A 19,452-nucleotide genomic window follows, 5' to 3' on the forward strand; every position below is an offset into this window, starting at 1 on the left:
TCTAAATTGATAGACTAGGTGTTGTTGCCATGGCGATGGGATCGTGTCACTTAGAAATTGAACAAGGGGTGTGTAATTTTGCTAAAAATGTCTGTTTTACACTTTAAAAAAAATCCCATACCAAACGTGACACTCGGATGTCGATTTTATTTTGTTTTATTCTGTATTCTTATTTGTATTTTCTTATTTTTAACATTTTTTATTTATTTATTTTTTTGGGGGGGGGAGGGGAGGGGTGGTTAGCTCTAGCGTCCTCTCCGAAAAAAAAGTTTCCTGAGTATTCGCTCAAAATAAAATTTTAACTTATCAAAACGTTCTGTCAAATATCTTCAAAAATTGTATGAATTTTTCCAAAGTAAGGTCCGTAGGAAAAGCCCCACAAGTTAAGTAACTAGTACTGCTCCTGATGTAGCAAGAGTAAAAATCATCAGAACTTTTTGCATTGATATATAGTAGATTTGCATACTAATATAAATTGAAGAATTATGGAATATTATGGTTGGATGAAAGAAATTTGAAAATGTTGCAACAAAAGTCATGGAATTCCCGTGTATTATATTTAAAAAATTAAAAAAGAATAAAAAAGAGGCTGTTCGACATTACTGAATAAAATCTGCAACTTTGTATAATAAACCTTGAAGCAGTGTGTTTTTTGCTTCCTTTTTAGTTCCTCTGTAGAACAAAAAAATAATCCGCTTACATACTTACAGTGTGTTTTGAATACAAACGTGGACATCGATGACGTCAAAGCGTGTTGTCTAGCTGTACATCTCCGAAACTAGCGTGATAATGTGACAGAGGGACCCCCCCCTCTTTTGTGTTGGTCATTGTGTTACGTTACCAGAATCTCAGGAATTCTTTAGAGATATCAGTTTGACACATCACTACATTGTCTCCTACCTAACCAAAACCATGAACGTTTTGTGCTCCAAACTAGCCTCCTCACGTCACATTACTATGCACATTATTAGGGAAGACCATGAGTGCCTGAACTCTTTCTCTTTGCGTTCTCTTTCGCGGTGGTGCATCTAGATATATCTTTTCAAGGAGATGTTTTAACTATTATTATCAGTGTGACTACACACCACCACCGCGAAAGAGAAACGCTTTGCTGTGAAAGAGAAAGAGGTACCTGGCACTTATAGTCTTCCGTACATTATAAATTATAATTATCAACTGACATGAGAAGGCTCTACTCAGAGGTACAGGAATTTTCAGCTAAACTCCTCTGCTCTTTTAAGATTCCTCACTTTCGTCATTTCACCACATCACCGTCAGGTGAAAACTACATTCATTTTTCTGACCTGTTGGACCTGCGCGTCGGTGAAGTATTAGGGCGCCCTCAACGTGAGTGATTATTTTCTCTAAAGTGAGGGCGCCCTTGAGACTAGACAGCGTCCTGTTTTGATTTGGCATTTGGATGCGAAGCGGTTGATGTGAAAGCGAGCGATGTTTGGTTAAAAAACTTGCAGAAATAGGAGGATTGGAAGAAGAATTCTGTCGTAAGTTTGTTCTTTAATATTTATGAATAGAAGTAAATGTGACTACTTTATTGGTTGATTGATATTTGGGAAAGAATTTAGTGTAAATCCAGACGCCACTCCCGAGTGCATTTTTTCAGTCAGTCAGTCTTTTCGGTAGGCCTAAGTTTAGGACTAAACTGTCCAGTACCAAAGTGTTTTTTTTCTTCAGATAAATTCAATTGAGTTGTAGTTTTGAAAGCACTTTCAAAGAAAATGTGACTTTCCTAATTTTTTTTGCAGGTCGCCATCTTGCTTTTTTAAATATATTTTTGTTTGTCATCGTCGTCTTTTAGTACCCCTCATAAATCAAAGCCCTGCCCTCTTTCCACAAAATTAAACCCGCTGATATTCAAGATGGTGTCTTGCCAACTGTTACTGCGCAATAGTCGTAGCCTTGTTGCCATTTTGTGATTGGACGATGAACGACATTCGTTTGATGGTGTCTTCATATCTCCAGTGCAAGTAGCTATGCTGCAAGCGCGGTTGCAAGTAGCGCTGCTTACGCACCTGGGATCCGCACTCGGTATAGTGACCATACAATACAATCATTTTAGTGACGGTCTGTTATCATAAATGAACATCATAAAAAAAATAGAATTTCAATAGAAATAGAAATGCAGGAAAGTGAATACGGAATTGAAGTGTTAAGTAATTAGTTCTTCCGGTCGCATCATCAGTCCTTTTAGATATTATAGGGAGGTATGTTTTTAAAAACTTCTTAACTATTTTCAAATTAAAACAATGATTGAAAAGAAAAGCAGGGATCTTTAATACGCATAATATGTACATAAAATTAATAAATTTACATTCGTAAAATAATTTTTTTTCAAAGAAAGCATGAATAAAGATGAATAAAATAAGTTGTTTTTAAAGAGAGAAGTAATTCTTCCATTCTCAAAGTTAAAGCACAAAATTAATGTCCAACGAATCATTGCAGATAGCTTGCAATGTTCATTTAGATATCGAGATATATACACAGTAGGGTTTTGTGAAATGATTAAAAGTTTTTCCTTTCCCCCTTTCTGTATCATTATGTGAACGAAATGTGTCACAGAAAAACCTGGTCTTGTACGATGAACATGTACATGCGGCGCCCGTAGTGTACATGGTACCGTACGTCGTACTTGCGTACATGTGCATCAACGTCGTTAATTGTCCAATCACAAAATGGCAACAAGGCTACGACTATTGCGCAGTCAACTGTTCAAATGTGTCAAGAAATATCAGAATGTTACTTTTGGGTGTCATTTAGTCAGCTGTTTTGGTGATTCTTTTAACCTTACAATGTATATAGGAACGGGGTCCTGAAAGTATGGATTACCGTATTATTTTCCAACAAAATTGGGAGTGTTTGTCAATTCCAGATTCATGTCTTTTCAACATTTTCGCAATGACTGACCTTCATTGAGATACTAAATGATGAAAACAGTGGCGTAAGGATGTAACATTCTTTCCGATATGTTTTTCTAATTTTGTATTTGTGTTTACTGCCGTACTGTTTGAATAATTAACTGTTCAAAAATGGATGAAAAATTAAAATTCGAACCCCCCCCCCAAAAAAAACCCCACCATTTTATTGTGCACATAAACATTATGATGGCCTCCAAAAACAAGGATAGACGAGGTTCCCCCCCCCCCCCCCTTTACGTTTGGAAACTTTGACTTTCAAATCACACTGTTATCACAGTAATGGATTAATGTTACCTGTTCAAAACAGATATTATCTCTCTATTTTCAGATTTTTTTACCAACTCAGAATTGATCATGAAGATTGCGGCCGATTTCCCCGAGGGTGTGGAGCGATATGATCAGCATGGCTTCGCCGTCTTCAACGACAAAACGTTCTGTGAATCGGAAAGACACCATCCCACTGAAATGTTGGTTGAATCATGGAGCTATTAACAAACTTTGGCAGTGGATATTTGGCCAGCGCCGGTTTCCTTTGAGTAAACGTTGCTTTGCCAGACGTCGTCTTTGAATCCTCTGTCAAACTACATGTAGTCCAAGTAACTACGTAGGACTATCTACAAATCGCCGGGTTTTTTTTTGCATTTGGTCATGGTCTTTTGCGAGACCGTGACCAAATGTTAAAAAAGGCAACTTGTAGAGAGTCCTAGTTACTCGGACTACCGGCAAAGTAGTGTTTACTAAAACTTTTAAAAGAGTGCCATTGCAGCCAATGTGAAGTAAATTAGTGCTGGGCGTGTAACCCGAGTACTCGAGTACTAACTAGTAGTGTTTGCTGCTTGTTGTTCTACTCCTGGTTTTTCTTCTAGTCGAGTACTCATCCAGGCATGAGTAGAAGTAGGTACTCATGAATTTTGTCAAGGTTTGGGGTTTTTTTGGTAATTTTCTTTTTTGTCCCACGATTTGACCGTGGTGATATGTACATGTATGTATGTGGCCCTTTTTTAAAGTAGTATAATAGGGGTGCAAATGGTGCCAACAACGTCAAAATAATCCGTCCTCCAAATTTTTTTTTCAAAAAAACCCAATTTTTTCCACGGCCAAACATTTTGGGCAACATTTTTTTTTTACAAATTCAAATTTCTTACAAAAAATTGTGAGCCCCCCAAGCCAAATCCTGGGTGCGCGCGCCACTGGGCTTCTGCGCCAAACTTGTCTGTTCCCCGCAATAAAGGAATCACTACCGCCATCTGTTTCCTTGGGATTCCACTAGCACTCTCAACAAATACATTTTCAAGTAAAATGAGCCAAAACTTTGCGTAGTAAAGATATCTGAGTGTTGACGAATGTGGTGCGTCTTCCGCGCTGTTTATTAGTATTTACGCCCTTCTTAGTAATGCTCAAAAGTTGTTTTTATGGGAATTTAGTAAACTACTAGTGAGTACTCGACTACTCACAAGTCAATTCTCTGCGGGTACTCGAGTGGGAAAATCCACTACTCGCCCAGGCCTAATGTAAATATACGTTTACTACAAGAAAAACGGTGTCCTGCAAATATCCACTGCCAATAACTTGTTGCTTGAAAAATTGCAATTTCAACAAAGGTTATATTTTTTCAGGGGTGTAACTTAAAAAAAACCCAGCAATGTGGAGATGAAATACAACCAGTTTCAAACGTTTTTTTGCCATTTTAACAAATAATTCAACCTAATTGCTTTTTTTGTTGAATGTATAACATTAGAAAAAACAAGAGTAGTCCGGCTCACATGGAAGCGTGGAAGGCCGTGCTGACGGACTGGTCTCGGACCCAGACCAATGGCTGCAGCAAACTCAGGTCCCTGCTCAGGAAAGGCGTACCACCGTCGCTACGGCAACAGCTGTGGCAGAATCTGTTGGGATGCCAACACCTCAAACAGACGTCAAAGTTCAACTATAAGGTACACACTTATATCCAAAAATCAGTACTTAAAAAGACAAAAACAATTACCCTGTACAAGAAACTTTTTGTTGTTGTTTACTCAGCCTTAAAATTTGTTCTCAATTAAAGCTAAGACTTTTTGCCAACAGCAGTTTGACAGCTGTAAGGATCTGTTACCATTAAACCAATTGCATAATAAAGAGGCAAACATATCATTTTGAAGGACATGATGAAATAGTTTGGTTCATAATTTCTGCAGGGTTTCCATAGTACCGGAAAAATCCAGGAAACTCCTGGAATTTAAAGCTATCATGGAAAATCATTGGAAAAGTCATGGAATATTTGATATTTAACGAGGAGTCATGGAAAGTTTATATTCCCAGAGAAAAGTCACGGAAAAGTCACAGAATCTTGCCTAGTGGTCTCGTGTCAAACTGGAAGGCTGAAAGGGAGTGGCGTCCCTTGCCTGTGTGATGACTGGCCAGTGGTATTGTAAATGGGCTCCTTTTCTTCTTCATTCATTTATTTTCATGATGACTTGATGAGTTGGGCCCAACTGTCCCTGTCGAGCATAGTGTTGGAAAGAGATGGACCACTCAGACCAGTTTCTAGCTCGATGGATGTTTTCAGGGTCATGTTGGGACGACCTTTTCGTCGAGGGGCTTCAGGATTCCAGAGGAGAACTTGACTAGCTGGCTCATTATGTCGATAAACGTGACCGGCTAGCCGAAGGCGACGCTGTCTGATGGTGGTGGAGATAGGGGGAAGGGCACCATACAGAACAGAGTTAGGGAGATGTTGTTGCCAAGAAACCTTCTGAACAGCCCGCAACATCCGTGTATAGGTGCCATCAATGGATGCAGAGATCTGTTTGGTCAGGGTCCAGGACTCGCAACCGTAGAGGAGGATGGATTCTACTGAGGTCTTGAAGATGGGCTCCTAAGATGTCCAAACAGCACAGGAATTGGTTGTGGACAGCCGTGATTTTGTCCTGGAAATGTCATGGAATTTTAGTCAAAGATTTCTGCGGGAACCCGGTTAGATATCCTTTTTTTTTTATCTCAGACAAGTGTGCGGCTGATTCGCAGGGAGCTAGTGGACATCGGGATCAGCGAGTATTGCCTCAGGCCCAACCAGGTCGACTGGAACGTCACGGCAGAGTCTGAAATCAGCTTTCCCGTACCGCCGCAAGTCATCCGACAAATTACCGTAGACGTGGGTAAGGATTTGAAGCCAAGTAGTTTATTGCCTCCGTGTATCAGCAGTAGAGGGCGCTATGTGACATTCACAAGAGCTCCAGATCAGAGTTGTAACGAGTCACTGATTTTTGTGACTTGAGTCGAGTCGAGTCATTTTAAAGAAGTGACTTGAGTCGAGTCATTTTAAAGAAGTGACTTGAATCAAGTCATTTTAAAGAAGTGGCTTGAGTCGAGTCATTTTAAAGAAGTGCCTTGAGTCGAGTCATTTTAAAGAAGTGACTTGAGTCGAGTGGAGTCATTAGGTCAAAAGGTTGAGTCGAGTCGAATATTTAGCTCAAGTAAATTGGAGTAATGAATATTTGAACACTATATACCAAAATTTATAAAAGGAGGCCATAAGTTTAGCCAGTGTTCGAATCCAAGAGCTTTATGTGAAATCGCCCACAGCCAGTCGAGTCGCGTCATTAATTACGGCCCCAGTCGAGTCGAGTCACCAAAAGTTGTGACTCGGGTCGGACTCGAGTCGAATCATTGACTCGAGTCATTACAACTCTTCTCCAGAAAGATAGTCGAACTATATTCTTGACCAAAATTGATTGTGAAACGCTTAATTGCATTGTATCGTATTCAACTTTATCAGATCGTACCTTCCCAACTCATCGTCAGTTCATGGAGGGATCGCATGAAGCAAAGGAAGGCCGGGCATCTCTGTTCCGCCTACTAGCCGTCTACGCCTTGTACAACCCGCAAGTCGGCTACTGTCAGGGTGAGAAATCACTGGTATCCATTATTCCTGGTAACCACAGTCCTGTCCAAAGGTGCTGGAGATTGCAAATTGTTTTTTGTTTGTGGTTATGTGTTTCTACTGTTACTATGACTGTACTTATACTTTTGTTTTCTCAATAAGTACATGAGTATTATGACCTTAGAGAAAGTTGGAAAACAAGAATCAATTTTTTTTGCAGTGACGCCTTTAACTAAACAATTAGAGTGCCGTGGCCTCATGGTCTGGATCATTGAATTGATGGTCTGCGAGCGAGTAATGCCGCTGGTTGTGGGTTCGAGTGGATGCGTGTGCCCTTGGGCAAGGCACTTTGTCACTCATTGCTTCTCTCCACCCCGGAGATGGTTATTGTGGTTGATTTTAGCTGCTTTGCGCCTAAATGGCAGCATCAAGCTGTATACTCCCCAGGGAGCTGAGATTGTCTTTGGAATGTTTCATTGGCTCAATGAGCTGGGTAATAATGATGTAGCGTCTTGAGCACCAATACTGGTGGATATGTGCACTTTATAATACGTATTATTATTATGTATTATTTACAATTAATATAAATTACAGGTCACATTCAATTCCATTCTGGTCAAGTTGCTGAAAATGTCATCAAAACAGAAGTACTAAAAGTCGAAATAAAATATTAGTGTACGTTTTTAAAACAAAGTAAATTTTCACAACACTCAATTTTGGATTTAGAAATGGAACACCACTTTTCAATCGATCGCTTCTATGCATGTCACTATTGGACAGGACAGTTGATGTTTACACAGCTTTAATATTTCTGAGCACTATTTCACACGCTGATAATATCAATATTTAATCGATAGGAATGTCCTACATTGCCGGCATGCTGCTGATGCAGATGACGGACGAGGAGGAGGCATTCTGGTCAATGGTGGCGCTCTTCGAGAAACCCAAGTACCTGTCTGGATACTTCGACCAGTCTTTGCTCAGGTCAGCATTTGGCACAATGCCAAATCTTTTTCAATGTCTTAACCCTGCCCAGCGTTTACAAATTTTTTTTATCAGAACTCGCCAACGGGGGCCCTTTGGGCCACAGGTACTTCCCTGCACTACGCAAGACCCTATTCATGTCAAAACAACAAAAAGCCACGTGCAAGACAGTGTCCAGGCAGTTGCCAGACAGTGCACTTAAAAGATAATTGACTGGCGGCTGTGGTTTGCGGCTATGAAGGGAGATGGCTGTGTCAAGTTACAGGTGTTTGTATATGGTTCAATGGGACTTGGCAGGAGGCCTGGTCGAAAGTTTGTTGACACGGCCTGGGTGAAGCCCTGGCTGCAAAGTTCATTGAACCAGCTTATTTGGCAAGGGTTGAATGAGGATTAGATGGAAGGTGACCGTCATTGGCCCTCAATTTTTTTTTTTTATTCAAAAAATTCGGTCACCTGATCGCAAAATGAAACCAGGTCACTCTGCGGAGGGTTAAGTCACACAAAACTATCTTTTTTTTGCTTATTTTATGGAGCTGATATACAGCAACAATCCTGTAGTGGGAGTAATTGACCTATCGCTGTTTGCGAGTTAGCCACGCCCCTTATAGACAACCCTATGGAATTGTGTACGTTAAGTTTTGATTGTCTCAGATTTTGAATGTTCTGCGTCCATTTGTATATCATGTAATTTGACAATTTAAGCTGCGTTGACGCGATTCTACCGTGATGGGTTTATTGGAGAATATGATGGAGCTAGGAAAAAGTATAAGTCCATAGTAATTCCCGCAGAGTGGCTACTCGAATATGGGGACACGGAGTGGGATTGAGTTGAGAGAGGCAAAAGAGGGCGCCATTTTCCCTTTTTACAAAAATCCTCCAAGGAGATGAATCTGTATGCATACAATGTTACCTGAATGGGGAGGATAAAAAAAAAAACGTTGAAGTCCAAAGTAGCTCCCCTGGAGTGGCTACGCGGATACGTAGTGCGAAATGCACTCGTTTTGTGGGTGAGCAGTCAAGCGTGACTCCATATCCGCGTAGCCGGCTATGAGGTGGGATAGATGAGTGGCGGGGTGTTCTGCAATTGTGCCTTTTTCGCGAAAAAATATGTGGTCATCTTCAAGAGAACCTCAGTTCTTTTGTCCTTTACTTTTTCCAGGATCCAGCAACATGCAGCTGTCTTCCAGAAGTTGATCACCCACAGACTGCCAAAATTTGCCAATCATCTTGTAAGTTTTGCCTATTTGTTTGTTCTTCCTTCAGAAAAGAGGTAAAACAGAGCAGGAATGTTCAAAGATGTGTGACCGTCTTGTAGTGGTGGAATCAGATACACTAGTTGGGCAATTCCAGCGTTATGTAATGTCCATGACCGAGTTTTTAAGAGCTCAGTGAATAAACCTGAAAATGTTATTTTTTCTTCCAATCTTATACATCCATCATCTAGCAATGGTCAAGGAGAATGCAGACTAGGAGTGTTGGATCATTTCTCTGAATCATTAATTGAATATCATGGTTAATTGGCTCTGTCATGGACATTACACTTCCCCACAATGCTGAAATTGCCCACTTCATTTTCTTGAAGTTGCCAGGCAATTTGTTAGATCACCAGGGCCCAATATCTTGGCTCTGCTTACTGTAAGTGAAAATCCCTGCTTACTGACGCAGAAAATTCTGTGCTTACGATTAGCCCATGTCACGCATTAGCGAGGAATTTTGGCTTCTGCACATGCGTACATCCCATATTACTAGGGATTCTGTGCTTACAGGGTTAGCACAGAATTGTTCTGCTAGCGCAGTTAATAGCACAGAATGGTGATTGTAACCACGGAATTGTGTGGTTAGCAGAGCATGATGAAATTTGGCCCTGCTTCATTCTGTGTCAAATTTGCCTGAATGTCTGGAAAGGATAATGATTGGAGCCACAAAGAGAGACAGAATTAGGAACGAAGATCTTAGAAGAAAGACAGGGGTGCAAGACATAATAGTTGAGATCAAAAGGAAAAAGTGGAGTTGGGCAGGAAATGTCATGATAAGCAACAACCATAGATGGACCCTGAAAGTAATGAATTGGACGCCATTATCGTTGAAGAGGCGGAAAGGAAGACAGCCTAAGAGATGGCGAGATGAAATCTCTGATTTCATAGAGAAGAAATGGAAACAACTGGCAAGGGACCGAATAGCATGGAAAGTTAGTGGAGAGGCCTTCATCCAGCAGTGGATTGAATTAGGCTAATGATGATTATGATGTCTGAAACAGCCAACAGAGGGCGCTCTAAACCATATACTTTCTCACGCCTTATCTTACAACAGGCATCCATGGATCTGCACCTCCTAACCTTCGTCACGCCGTGGTTCATGTGTCTCTACACGTCCTTTCCCTGCTGGGATACTGTCCTTGCAATATGGGACCTCCTTCTTTTGGATGGTAAGCTCCGCCCCCTCCCAAACCCAAGGTTTGAGGGCTACACCACTAGTAAGGCCAAAAAAAAATAATAAGTCGGTCTCTGGTCAGTGCGCGCGTCGATTTTAATCATGCGCGTCAATCTTTTTTTTTTCCAAAATGTTCCGCGGTAGCTCCAACAGCGCCCTCTATTGCCGCACCTCCTCAATTTTTTTTTTACCAAAGAGCACCAAGGAATGGGAAATTGCACCAAGGCAAATGATCGAGAGCACCAAGGCAAATTATGAAGGACACCAATGTACATGAGGACACCAAAAAAGCAAAATAGACCCCACCTTGTCTGTACAATCCAAGCTTGAAGAAAAAGAAAAAAAAGCCGCGTCGCCGCGTCAATTCCGGAACTGTGGTCTGACCAGAGACCGAATATTTTTTTTTTTGGCCTAATGGCTGGTTCATTCTTGACATAAAAGCGAATTCAAAATGTCACAAAACGTTTGCTGCGAAATTCGCCCGAGTTGAAATGCGTTCAAGTTTTGCGAATTTCCAGCGCCAAAACTGGCTGTGACATCACACGTTCATGTTCGCTTTCGCGCCTAGTATAAACCGGCCTTTAAGCTGCAATTTAGTGAGTCTAGGGGCTAGACGTTGTTATGGTTTGATACGCGATAACCCGCCGCCGCGATAACCCACCGCTGCGACAGGGCGTTTTCATGACCAATCAATATATCATCCACACACCGTCAGTAGCAACGTCTAGGCCAATTCCTATTGGTTGTGTAATGCAGGCGCACCTGTTTGGCCTAATATATGCAGCGTGCATTAAAAAAAGGCAAAGTAGTTCCGAAGCAAACTCTCAAATTTCTTCCAGTAATGTGAAAGATGCAGCAAGACGTTTGTGCAACTTCACTGGTCAGCTCTTTTGTTGTGTGTAGTATGTGTGGGGTTGAGAATGGACCGTAATTGCCTGCAGAAGTCGCGCATGCGCACTAGTTTCCCCCATTTTTCGGGGGGAGATTTTAGGAACTGACAGTTCGTTGATCATATTGGTTGGTCCTGATAACGCCCTCTCGCAGCGGCAGGTTATCGCATATCAAACCATGACAACATCTTGCCCCTAGACTACAATTAAGTCCACCCTTGTTTTGAAGCAAAGATTTACTTAGAGTCCAGGTTAGCATCACACTGGGATAAAATAAAATTGCAAACAATTACCCACGTTCACCAAAACAAACAGGCATGATATTTTTCAGACTTTAGTGTGAAATATCAGACTTTATGAATCTGAGAGAAAGACATTATCATGAGTAGAGAAGGAAATGTATCTTGCAGACCTTTCATCCGATTTTCAGACTTTTACAAAATTGAAAATCTCATACCTAACAAATCAGCGTTTTGGGACCAAAAAGTAAAATTGCTACCTAACTTTTAGAGCTGAACCATGTAAATTGGATACCTTGTACAATGTGATTTCCTTCGTTAAGAAATTACAACGTGAAGGCATGCAATTTTGAGGCATGGGCCTTTAAAAATGCGAAATATCACCAAAAGCAACTGAGGAGTGTATTTTGAGGGGGCTATATCGTGGAAACAACTTGCGAGTTGGGAGCTAATATTCGTCTTGTGTTTTGACGAAGGCATTATTTTTGGTCCAAATTTGAGTCAGTCAAATGAAGACCTAAAGGTAATTTTAGTCATTTTCATGTTTGAAATTTTTAATCTATCACAGGTATCTGTACTATATTCCGCGTAGCTTTGGCTGTGCTACGCCTCAGTCAAGATGAGTTGCTCCAGACTACAGACTTAGCTCGCATCCTTCCCCGACTCCTGCATCCCCCACCAGAACTGTGAGTGTTCAAACCAAGAATTCTCTCCTAATTGGCACAAAAATGATGGCCGTTGATCCTTGTTCAATTCGGCACCGTCACCACGAAGTGACACTTACATCGAAAATCAATGTTTTGCGATTTCAATTTTCGATATTTTTTTTTTCCTAATTGGTGATTAATTACACATAAACTATCACCTCAAGAAGTTACTATACACAGAGTTAATTAGTTTTGTCAAAATATTAATTAATATTAATTAACGTTTGTAACTTTATGGGTCAAAACCGGAAAATACGTTTTCACGAAGTGTACTATACCATTCTTTTGCGTGTAAACTGCCTGCATACTACGCGTCAAAAAGGGGTTTTGCGTTTTCACAAAGTAACACAAATGTCATTTGATATGCAGAACTCACTTCTGGCATTTTAACAAAGTAAAGCTAAGCCCATAACTTATACACATGGTTAGCGTCACTTCGTGAAAACTCGAACACAGCGTTATCTGATTTTTGAGTTTTCACAAAGTGTACTTATGATTAATTTAGTTTGGTAACTCGTTAATAGTTATTATGTTCAATAAAAATCATACATTAACGTGTCATTCAAGATCCCAGCTTTCAGACAATGCAACAAAATATGAATTTTAAGGATAAAACGATATTCAGAACACCGTTTCAAAACATCATCAACTTTAAATCCCTTGTGTCTTGAAACACACATTTTCCACTTTGCGGCGGTGAAGGTCACTTGTGCTGACGGTGACGAATTAAGGTATCAGTAGAGTTGCAAGAATCAAATACAATCCATTCCAAACTCAGAATCAAAATTGTGACCCAACGTTTTGAAAGACTGAACTCGTGTGCAGTGGTATGCAAGCCTGAAAGGGTGGTGCTTGTGTTCTTGGGCAAGACACTTTACAACAATAACCTAGAGTACCTGTGAGGGTAGAGAAAGATTGTATCGATCTTTAATTGCTGCGTATGTAACCTAACCCACTCTCTGATGAACAGGGATAATAATGTGAATTGCTTCGAGACATTTGTATAATTTCACTTTGCAAGCACCACCTTGTGCCCTTTGGCAAGACACTTTACGTGGAGCCCGGGCAAACACCACATTACATGTATATTTAGTTGGTTGTCTGTGTTTTGACTGCAGAGTAAATGCTGAGCATCTACTGCCAGTCGTTTGGAGAACCACCGTTGAAAAGTGGGAAATTGATTCCCTGCAGGCCATAGTAGCTGAGGAATCTGATGATAAACCAGGTACAGTTATAATATTAACCTTTAACCACTTTGCGCTGGGATGATTTTTGTCGAAAATTTCGATTTTTGCAAAAGGAAAAGTTTTCCAGCCAATTAACTTCTGATATACAGACACAAATACTGATTCGCAAGAGTAATTTCAACAGTATGTGTGCGATATTTTTGCCATAAACTTACAACGTAAATTGTACAACAATAGGCCATGCACAACTGCCAATTAAAGATCAACACATGGTCCGCCTCCACAGACTTCACAGACTTTTTGTGTGTGTACAAAAGACACGAGGGATTAGCGAGTTTAGACGTCACCCGGAGGCGAGTCAAGGCAATCTTGATGTTTTAACCGGTCAGTCGTGCCTGTGTTTAAAAACAGCCAGTGTGTGGTATCACGTTCTCCGACGCGACCTGGTTAACAAGACGGATAAGAAGCCTTTTCATAATTAACACACACTTGCGAACAGAAAGCGCATCCAACAAAACATTTCTTGCTAAACTCACCAGAGATGAAGTGCATTCAGCTTTGACATCACAAATTTGGGTCGACATTTGTGTTTTCACGCCCAGAGTAAAACAGCCTTTTGTGTGTGAAATAACCCTTGCAACATATTTCAGTGGAAGACTCTTCATTTTTTTTTTCCTTTGTAAAACACATTGATTTTTTTTTTAATTAGGAAGGAAAAGGAGACGTCGCATTGATTCTGATGCTGGCAAGGCAGAGGTGGTGGAAAAGCGCCCCCGCAATGGCGAGACCGAAGGTACGCATTTTTTTTGGCTTTGAGAAAAAAAAATGCGATAAAGCCACAATAAAAAATGAAGATACAACTACAGAACTGGACAATAAAATATAACTACAGAACTGTACATAAACCTTCTGTATGGAGTACGGAAGTGTGACATCATTGAGAACCAGAAAGTGTAGTGCAAACGAATGGAGTACGCGCGCGTGTTGGTTCACGGGCTGAATCACGCGCGCAATGTCTTTGTATGATGTATGAAGTGATGTACATGTATTCACTTCGGTACTCCGTAAAACAAAACAGGTTCCCATAGTCTTCATGTGTTTGCTGTACTTGATGTCGTCTTGTTTTGAAATGCTTTTAAAAACTTTACCGTTGACAGAGGAAAATGAGACCTCAGTGTTTCGGCGAGTCCTGAGCCTGTTCAAATCCTCCAATCAGCAGGCCCAGCGCGGGTCAACGACGCGCTCCCAGACAGCCAAGGCGAGGGCAGCAAACAGAGTCACTCAGAGACGCAAGACACCCGGAGTGGCTAAGGCTACAGCTGGTCTGGTACCTCGCCCCTCTAACACCACCGCACTGCAACACTCCAACCCAACATCATCTGCAGAACACAAGGCACCAGACTTGAAGAACTTAAATCTGGCACCCACTCTCCACCAAGGCAGCACAGCGTCAAGAAACACCAAAGCTCCATCAATGAAGGGCAAGGACCCAGACTCAAGTCGTAAAACTGTTGCCACCGCATCTGTTAAGTGGAGCAAATTCTTCGAGCCAGCCACAGCCTCTTGTACGTCCCCTTGGAAGGAAGGGCTGAAGGCTTTGACTTTCTCACTCCCCGTTCAGCAAGGCATGATGATTTTTGGAGGCGGCAATAACCAGTACACTTCTGTCGTTTCAGAGGAATTAGTCAAAGTAAGTAATTCAACCCAACAATAATATTGAACCCAGATCCACATTTTTGCCAGTTCATGGCAATTTTTGTGGTCCACCCATATTAAAACCTAGACACGACATTAACTGCTTGTACGTTGTGAATTCTGTGAGCAAAATGGGCTGCGTCACGTGGCCTGGCGCGATGCACGATTTATAATGTGGCTTCGATTTACACGCATGCTTCATACGTACATGTATACCACGAATGTTCAGGCCAGCGCCAATGCACTTGTGCACCACTTAGTTATTTGTTTCCCGCATGCGTACGGGACCAAAAGAGTCAAAATAACGCGTGAGACCGCTCTCTTGTGTGACGCCTTCGCGTAATACGCGTAGCATTTTGCTCACAGGCGCAATAGCTAATGTCGTGTCTAGGTTTTATTATATGCCTATGAGTCCACCACAGCAGACTAGGCAATATTTTTATTATTTTTTTTTTTAATTTAAAATATTTGTATTGTAGCAGAAAGAAAGCTGCCTATCCAGCAAGCCTGACCCCAAGTTGATGGAGAAACTGCAGGCTGCATTGGGTGAGGCAGATGTCAATAACAACTCGGCCGTAGCTGCACGGACAAAAGACGACCACAAGACGGAAGATGAAGACGACCGAATCTCACCGTGCATTATCGCTACAGAGGACAGTTGGTAATGTTGATTGTCTACAATTGAGTATCAATTCGGTTTGCGTTAACACCATGTGGTAATGACTACTGCTCAGTGGATATCTACAGGCATGCTACTTTTCCTCGGATCTGCTGATTTTCTCGTTTTTTTACAAACTCATGAATGCCATTAAATTTGAAAAACACTGTACAAAGTATTATAAGATGGAATTTTCACCCGAGTGATTTCTTTCCAACTTTCATTCGGGAGGTAACACACTGAGTATACAATGTTTAAACGTTGGTGAAGGGCAAAACCCAATTTGACTGTACAAAGTCTTTTGTGGTTAGGAGCTTTCTCATTTTTTCCAAATTCCCAGTTGCATGCCTGTATTTAGTTCTGATAAGAACTTGTCCAGCTTATTATCAACTTTCGCTAAGTAGTTTTAGTTCTGATAAGAACATGCCTGCTTTAAGTTGTAAAAGAACTTGTCTTTGGTTTCAATGTTTCGACTAGCCTGCTCTAGTCATCGTCAGGAGACTGAAGAGAGTTGGAGATGCTACTCCTTATTAAAGTAGGCTGTGTTAGGATTGGGACTGCTTACGTTGGTAGATTCTGATTGGTTGTCTGTTGGGCATTGTGTGGGAGTGGGATGCCCTGCTCGCTCGAGCGTGTCAGTTGGCTGTGAGCCCTGGGCATTGTGTTGGACTGGGATGCCTGCTGAGTGTCCTGCTCGCTCAGGTGTGTCAGTTGGCTGTCAGCCCTGGGCATTGTGTTGGACTGGGATGCCCGCTGAGTGTCCTGCTCGCTCAGGTGTGTCAGTTGGCTGTCAGCCCTGGGCATTGTGTTGGACTTTGATGCCCGCTGAGTGTCCTGCTCGCTCAGGTGTGTCAGTTGGCTGTCAGCCCTGGGCATTGTGTTGGACTGGGATGCCTGCTGAGTGTCCTGCTCGCTCAGGTGTGTCAGTTGGCTGTGAGCCATGAGTGTTGCAACTTGGTACAAGTACATGTCATCACAAGTCAATCAGAAAGCATCACAAGTCCATCACAAGTCATCACAAATCATAACAAGTTAATCACAAGTCATCACAAAGACAAGTCATCCATTTTCTAGTCAAGTCACAAGTTTTTCAAAATGAAATGTGACAAAAACTTTCCTTTGCCCCGGAGGTTGCAGGTTCAATCCCCTCTCCATTCAATAAGCCATTTGCGAGTTAAATTTGAATAAAATCTGGAACGCTGACTTAATCCAATGCTTAAGTTTGCATTCTCCCGACCAAAGAGACTGTTACTATATCACGTGATTCAGAACAAGCCTGACGCGAGCAACCCCCAGCTCCGATATGGTCTGGTGTCTTTGTGCCATTCTCACCCATTGTGAACAATGTATTGGTGCTGAGCGTCTCTTACGTAACTATGCAAGAGCTTGCCCTGAATCATGTGATTAGCAACAGTGTCTTTGGTCTGGAGAATTCAAAGTTAAAATGTGCCCAGCATTCTGAGCAAGTCAGTGTACCAGATGTTTTTTTTAATTTAAATCGCAAAGAGTATAGGTCACTTGCAAATGGCTTATATCTTTCTTCAACTTCAAAATAATTGAAAACATGAAAACCTCTTTCTTCTTGCCTTGCAGTTTGGATGGTATCCTGAAACTCAACTCCTCCAACTTGCCCTCTGTTAAAAGAGACTCTGTCAAAGGTGTTCGCTTCAGCCCCCGCAGATCAGGCGACAGGGCTACTCTACGAAAGCTGGAGAACATCAAACCGCTTAACACGCCAAGCGGACGCAGAATCATCAGCAAGTATGTGTCATTGTTTTCAATCTTTCCCGCCCACCTTTGACCACAAGCCACGCCCACCTTTGGCCATAAGCCATGCCCACCTTTAGCCATAAGCCCCACCAACCTTTGTCCATATGCCACACCCGCCTTTGGCCATAAGCCCCACCAAACTTTGGTCTTGAGCCTCGCCCATCTTTGACATTAAGCTCTGCCCACTTTTTGCCTTTAGCCCCGCCCACCTTTGGCCATAAGCCCCGCCCACCTTGTGTCCGTGTACATTTCTCACAGTGCTTGTGGCCAAGTTTGACTACTGTGGTGGTCACCTGACTAAAAGTCATGATCTGATTGGTCAATGCGTATTGGGTTTATCATTGAAATTGTTTTAATGAATCTTTATTTTCATTGTTCCTGGTAATGAAACCAAGGGTTCTTCACAAAGCAGAAAATAGGCCGTAGTGAATTTATGTGGAAAACTAAATCATGACTTATCTCCATTTCCTTCTCAGATCAGCTAAGGTTCAGCATTCCTTCAAGACGTTCCACACCCCAACACCTCTCAGGAGATCACAGGTAAAGAAAAAAAGGAAAAATCCAAACAACTGAGAGTTTCCAAAACTAGTATTCTAGTCAAGTCTGTTACATGTTCAGTCACAAAGAGAGTACAAATCAGTTTTGGTCACAAGTTAGAGTGGATGAACAGTAACCAAAGAACGTTTTTATCTCTTGTCATCTGAATAGCATTTTGTGACTTGACTTGGGACTGAAGGAGTTGTGAGGAGTTTTCAGGACTTGTGAGGACTTTTAAAGGTCTTGTGAGGACATATGGGGTCTTGTGAGGACATATGGGGACTTGTGAGGACATATGGGAACTTGTGAGGACATATGGGGACTTATGAGGACATATGGGGACTTGTCAGGACATATGGGGACTTATGAGGACATATGGGGACTTGAGAGGACATATGGGGACTTGTGAGGACATATGGGGACTTGTCAGGACATATGGGGACTTGTCAGGACATATGGGGACTTACGAGGACATATGGGGACTTGAGAGGACATATGGGGACTTGTGAGGACATATGGGGACTTGTGAGGACATATGGGGACTTGTCAGGACATATGGGGACTTATGAGGACATATGGGGACTTGAGAGGACATATGGGGACTTGTGAGGACACATGGGGACTTGTGAGGACTTGTTTGATAACAAGTTTTGCGGACTTGTGAGGACTTGTGATGGGCTTAAGTACCCTCCAGGGTATTTTGGCAAGAAACCCTGCCAAACACAGCAACATGCAACACTTGTCTAAGTGACAAGCCTGCCCATTGCAGCAAGATCCATCAGGTCAAAAGTCTCAAAGTCTCAGAGTCTGTGGTCACCGACTGTAGCAGGATACAACTGTGGCATTGTTCAATGAGACTAGCTCTCATTGTCTCTGAAGCGACCGTTTATGCACTGGTGTTGGTAGCTGAATGCATCAAAGTGCACCAGACTTTTCCATCTGATGCACTGTGTTGTATCTGGCTGGGTTGGGACAACGTCCGAAAACACCCAGTAAGCGGATGACAATTTCACAAGATTTATTGAATGAGTTGTGTCACATTTGTTTTGCAGATGTCTCGCTTGAATTCCAGTCCTCAGTTCTCTAGCCCCGAGATTGAGCTGCAGCCCATGAAACTCAGAGCTCACATGAGAAAATTCACCCAGGAGTAGAGGATCTTAATACCTGTTCACACAAGCTGCAGCCCATGAAACTCAGAGCTCACATGAGAAAAGTTACCCAGGAGTAGATGATCTTACCTGTTCACACAAGCTGCAGACCATGAAACTCAGAGCTCACATGAGAAAAGTTACCCAGGAGTAGATGATCTTACCTGTTCACACAAGCTGCAGACCATGAAACTCAGAGCTCACATGAGAAAAGTTACCCAGGAGTAGATGATCTTACCTGTTCACACAAGCTGCAGCCCATGAAACTCAGAGCTCACATGAGAAAAGTTACCCAGGAGTAGATGATCTTACCTGTTCACACAAGCTGCAGACCATGAAACTCGGAGCTCAAATGAGAAAAGTTACCAGGAGTAGAGGATCTTACCTGTTCACGTAAGCTGCAGCCCATGAAACT

At 41.9% G+C, this 19,452-nt stretch overlaps 1 protein-coding gene across 1 annotated transcript; it reads left to right on the plus strand.

The window, feature by feature from the left end:
- The first annotated feature begins 1,384 nt into the window (after window positions 1-1,384).
- Window positions 1,385-19,042, plus strand: LOC119726324 (TBC1 domain family member 10B-like). Its single transcript, XM_038197983.1, has 16 exons — window positions 1,385-1,502; window positions 3,262-3,400; window positions 4,672-4,867; window positions 5,914-6,067; window positions 6,688-6,813; window positions 7,650-7,776; window positions 8,936-9,005; window positions 10,087-10,201; window positions 11,904-12,021; window positions 13,161-13,267; window positions 13,939-14,022; window positions 14,387-14,913; window positions 15,431-15,585; window positions 17,176-17,343; window positions 17,829-17,892; window positions 18,942-19,042. The coding sequence occupies exons 2-16, from the start codon at window positions 3,288-3,290 to the stop codon at window positions 19,038-19,040; spliced, it is 2,223 nt and encodes a 740-aa protein (XP_038053911.1). The 5' UTR covers window positions 1,385-1,502; window positions 3,262-3,287; the 3' UTR covers window positions 19,041-19,042.
- Window positions 19,043-19,452: the final 410 nt, after the last annotated feature.

Source organism: Patiria miniata, unplaced genomic scaffold (genome assembly GCF_015706575.1).
Source record: "Patiria miniata isolate m_02_andy unplaced genomic scaffold, ASM1570657v1 HiC_scaffold_1, whole genome shotgun sequence".
Lineage (NCBI taxonomy): Eukaryota > Metazoa > Echinodermata > Asteroidea > Valvatida > Asterinidae > Patiria > Patiria miniata.

Coding starts and splice junctions, on each gene's coding strand:
- LOC119726324 (XM_038197983.1), top strand. CDS start 3,288: ATGAAGATTGCGGCCGATTTCCCCGAGGGTGTGGAGCGATATGATCAG. Junction 3,401..4,671: donor AGACACCATCCCACTGAAAT/GTTGGTTGAATC, acceptor GTATAACATTAG/AAAAAACAAGAGTAGTCCGG. Junction 4,868..5,913: donor CGTCAAAGTTCAACTATAAG/GTACACACTTAT, acceptor TTTTTATCTCAG/ACAAGTGTGCGGCTGATTCG.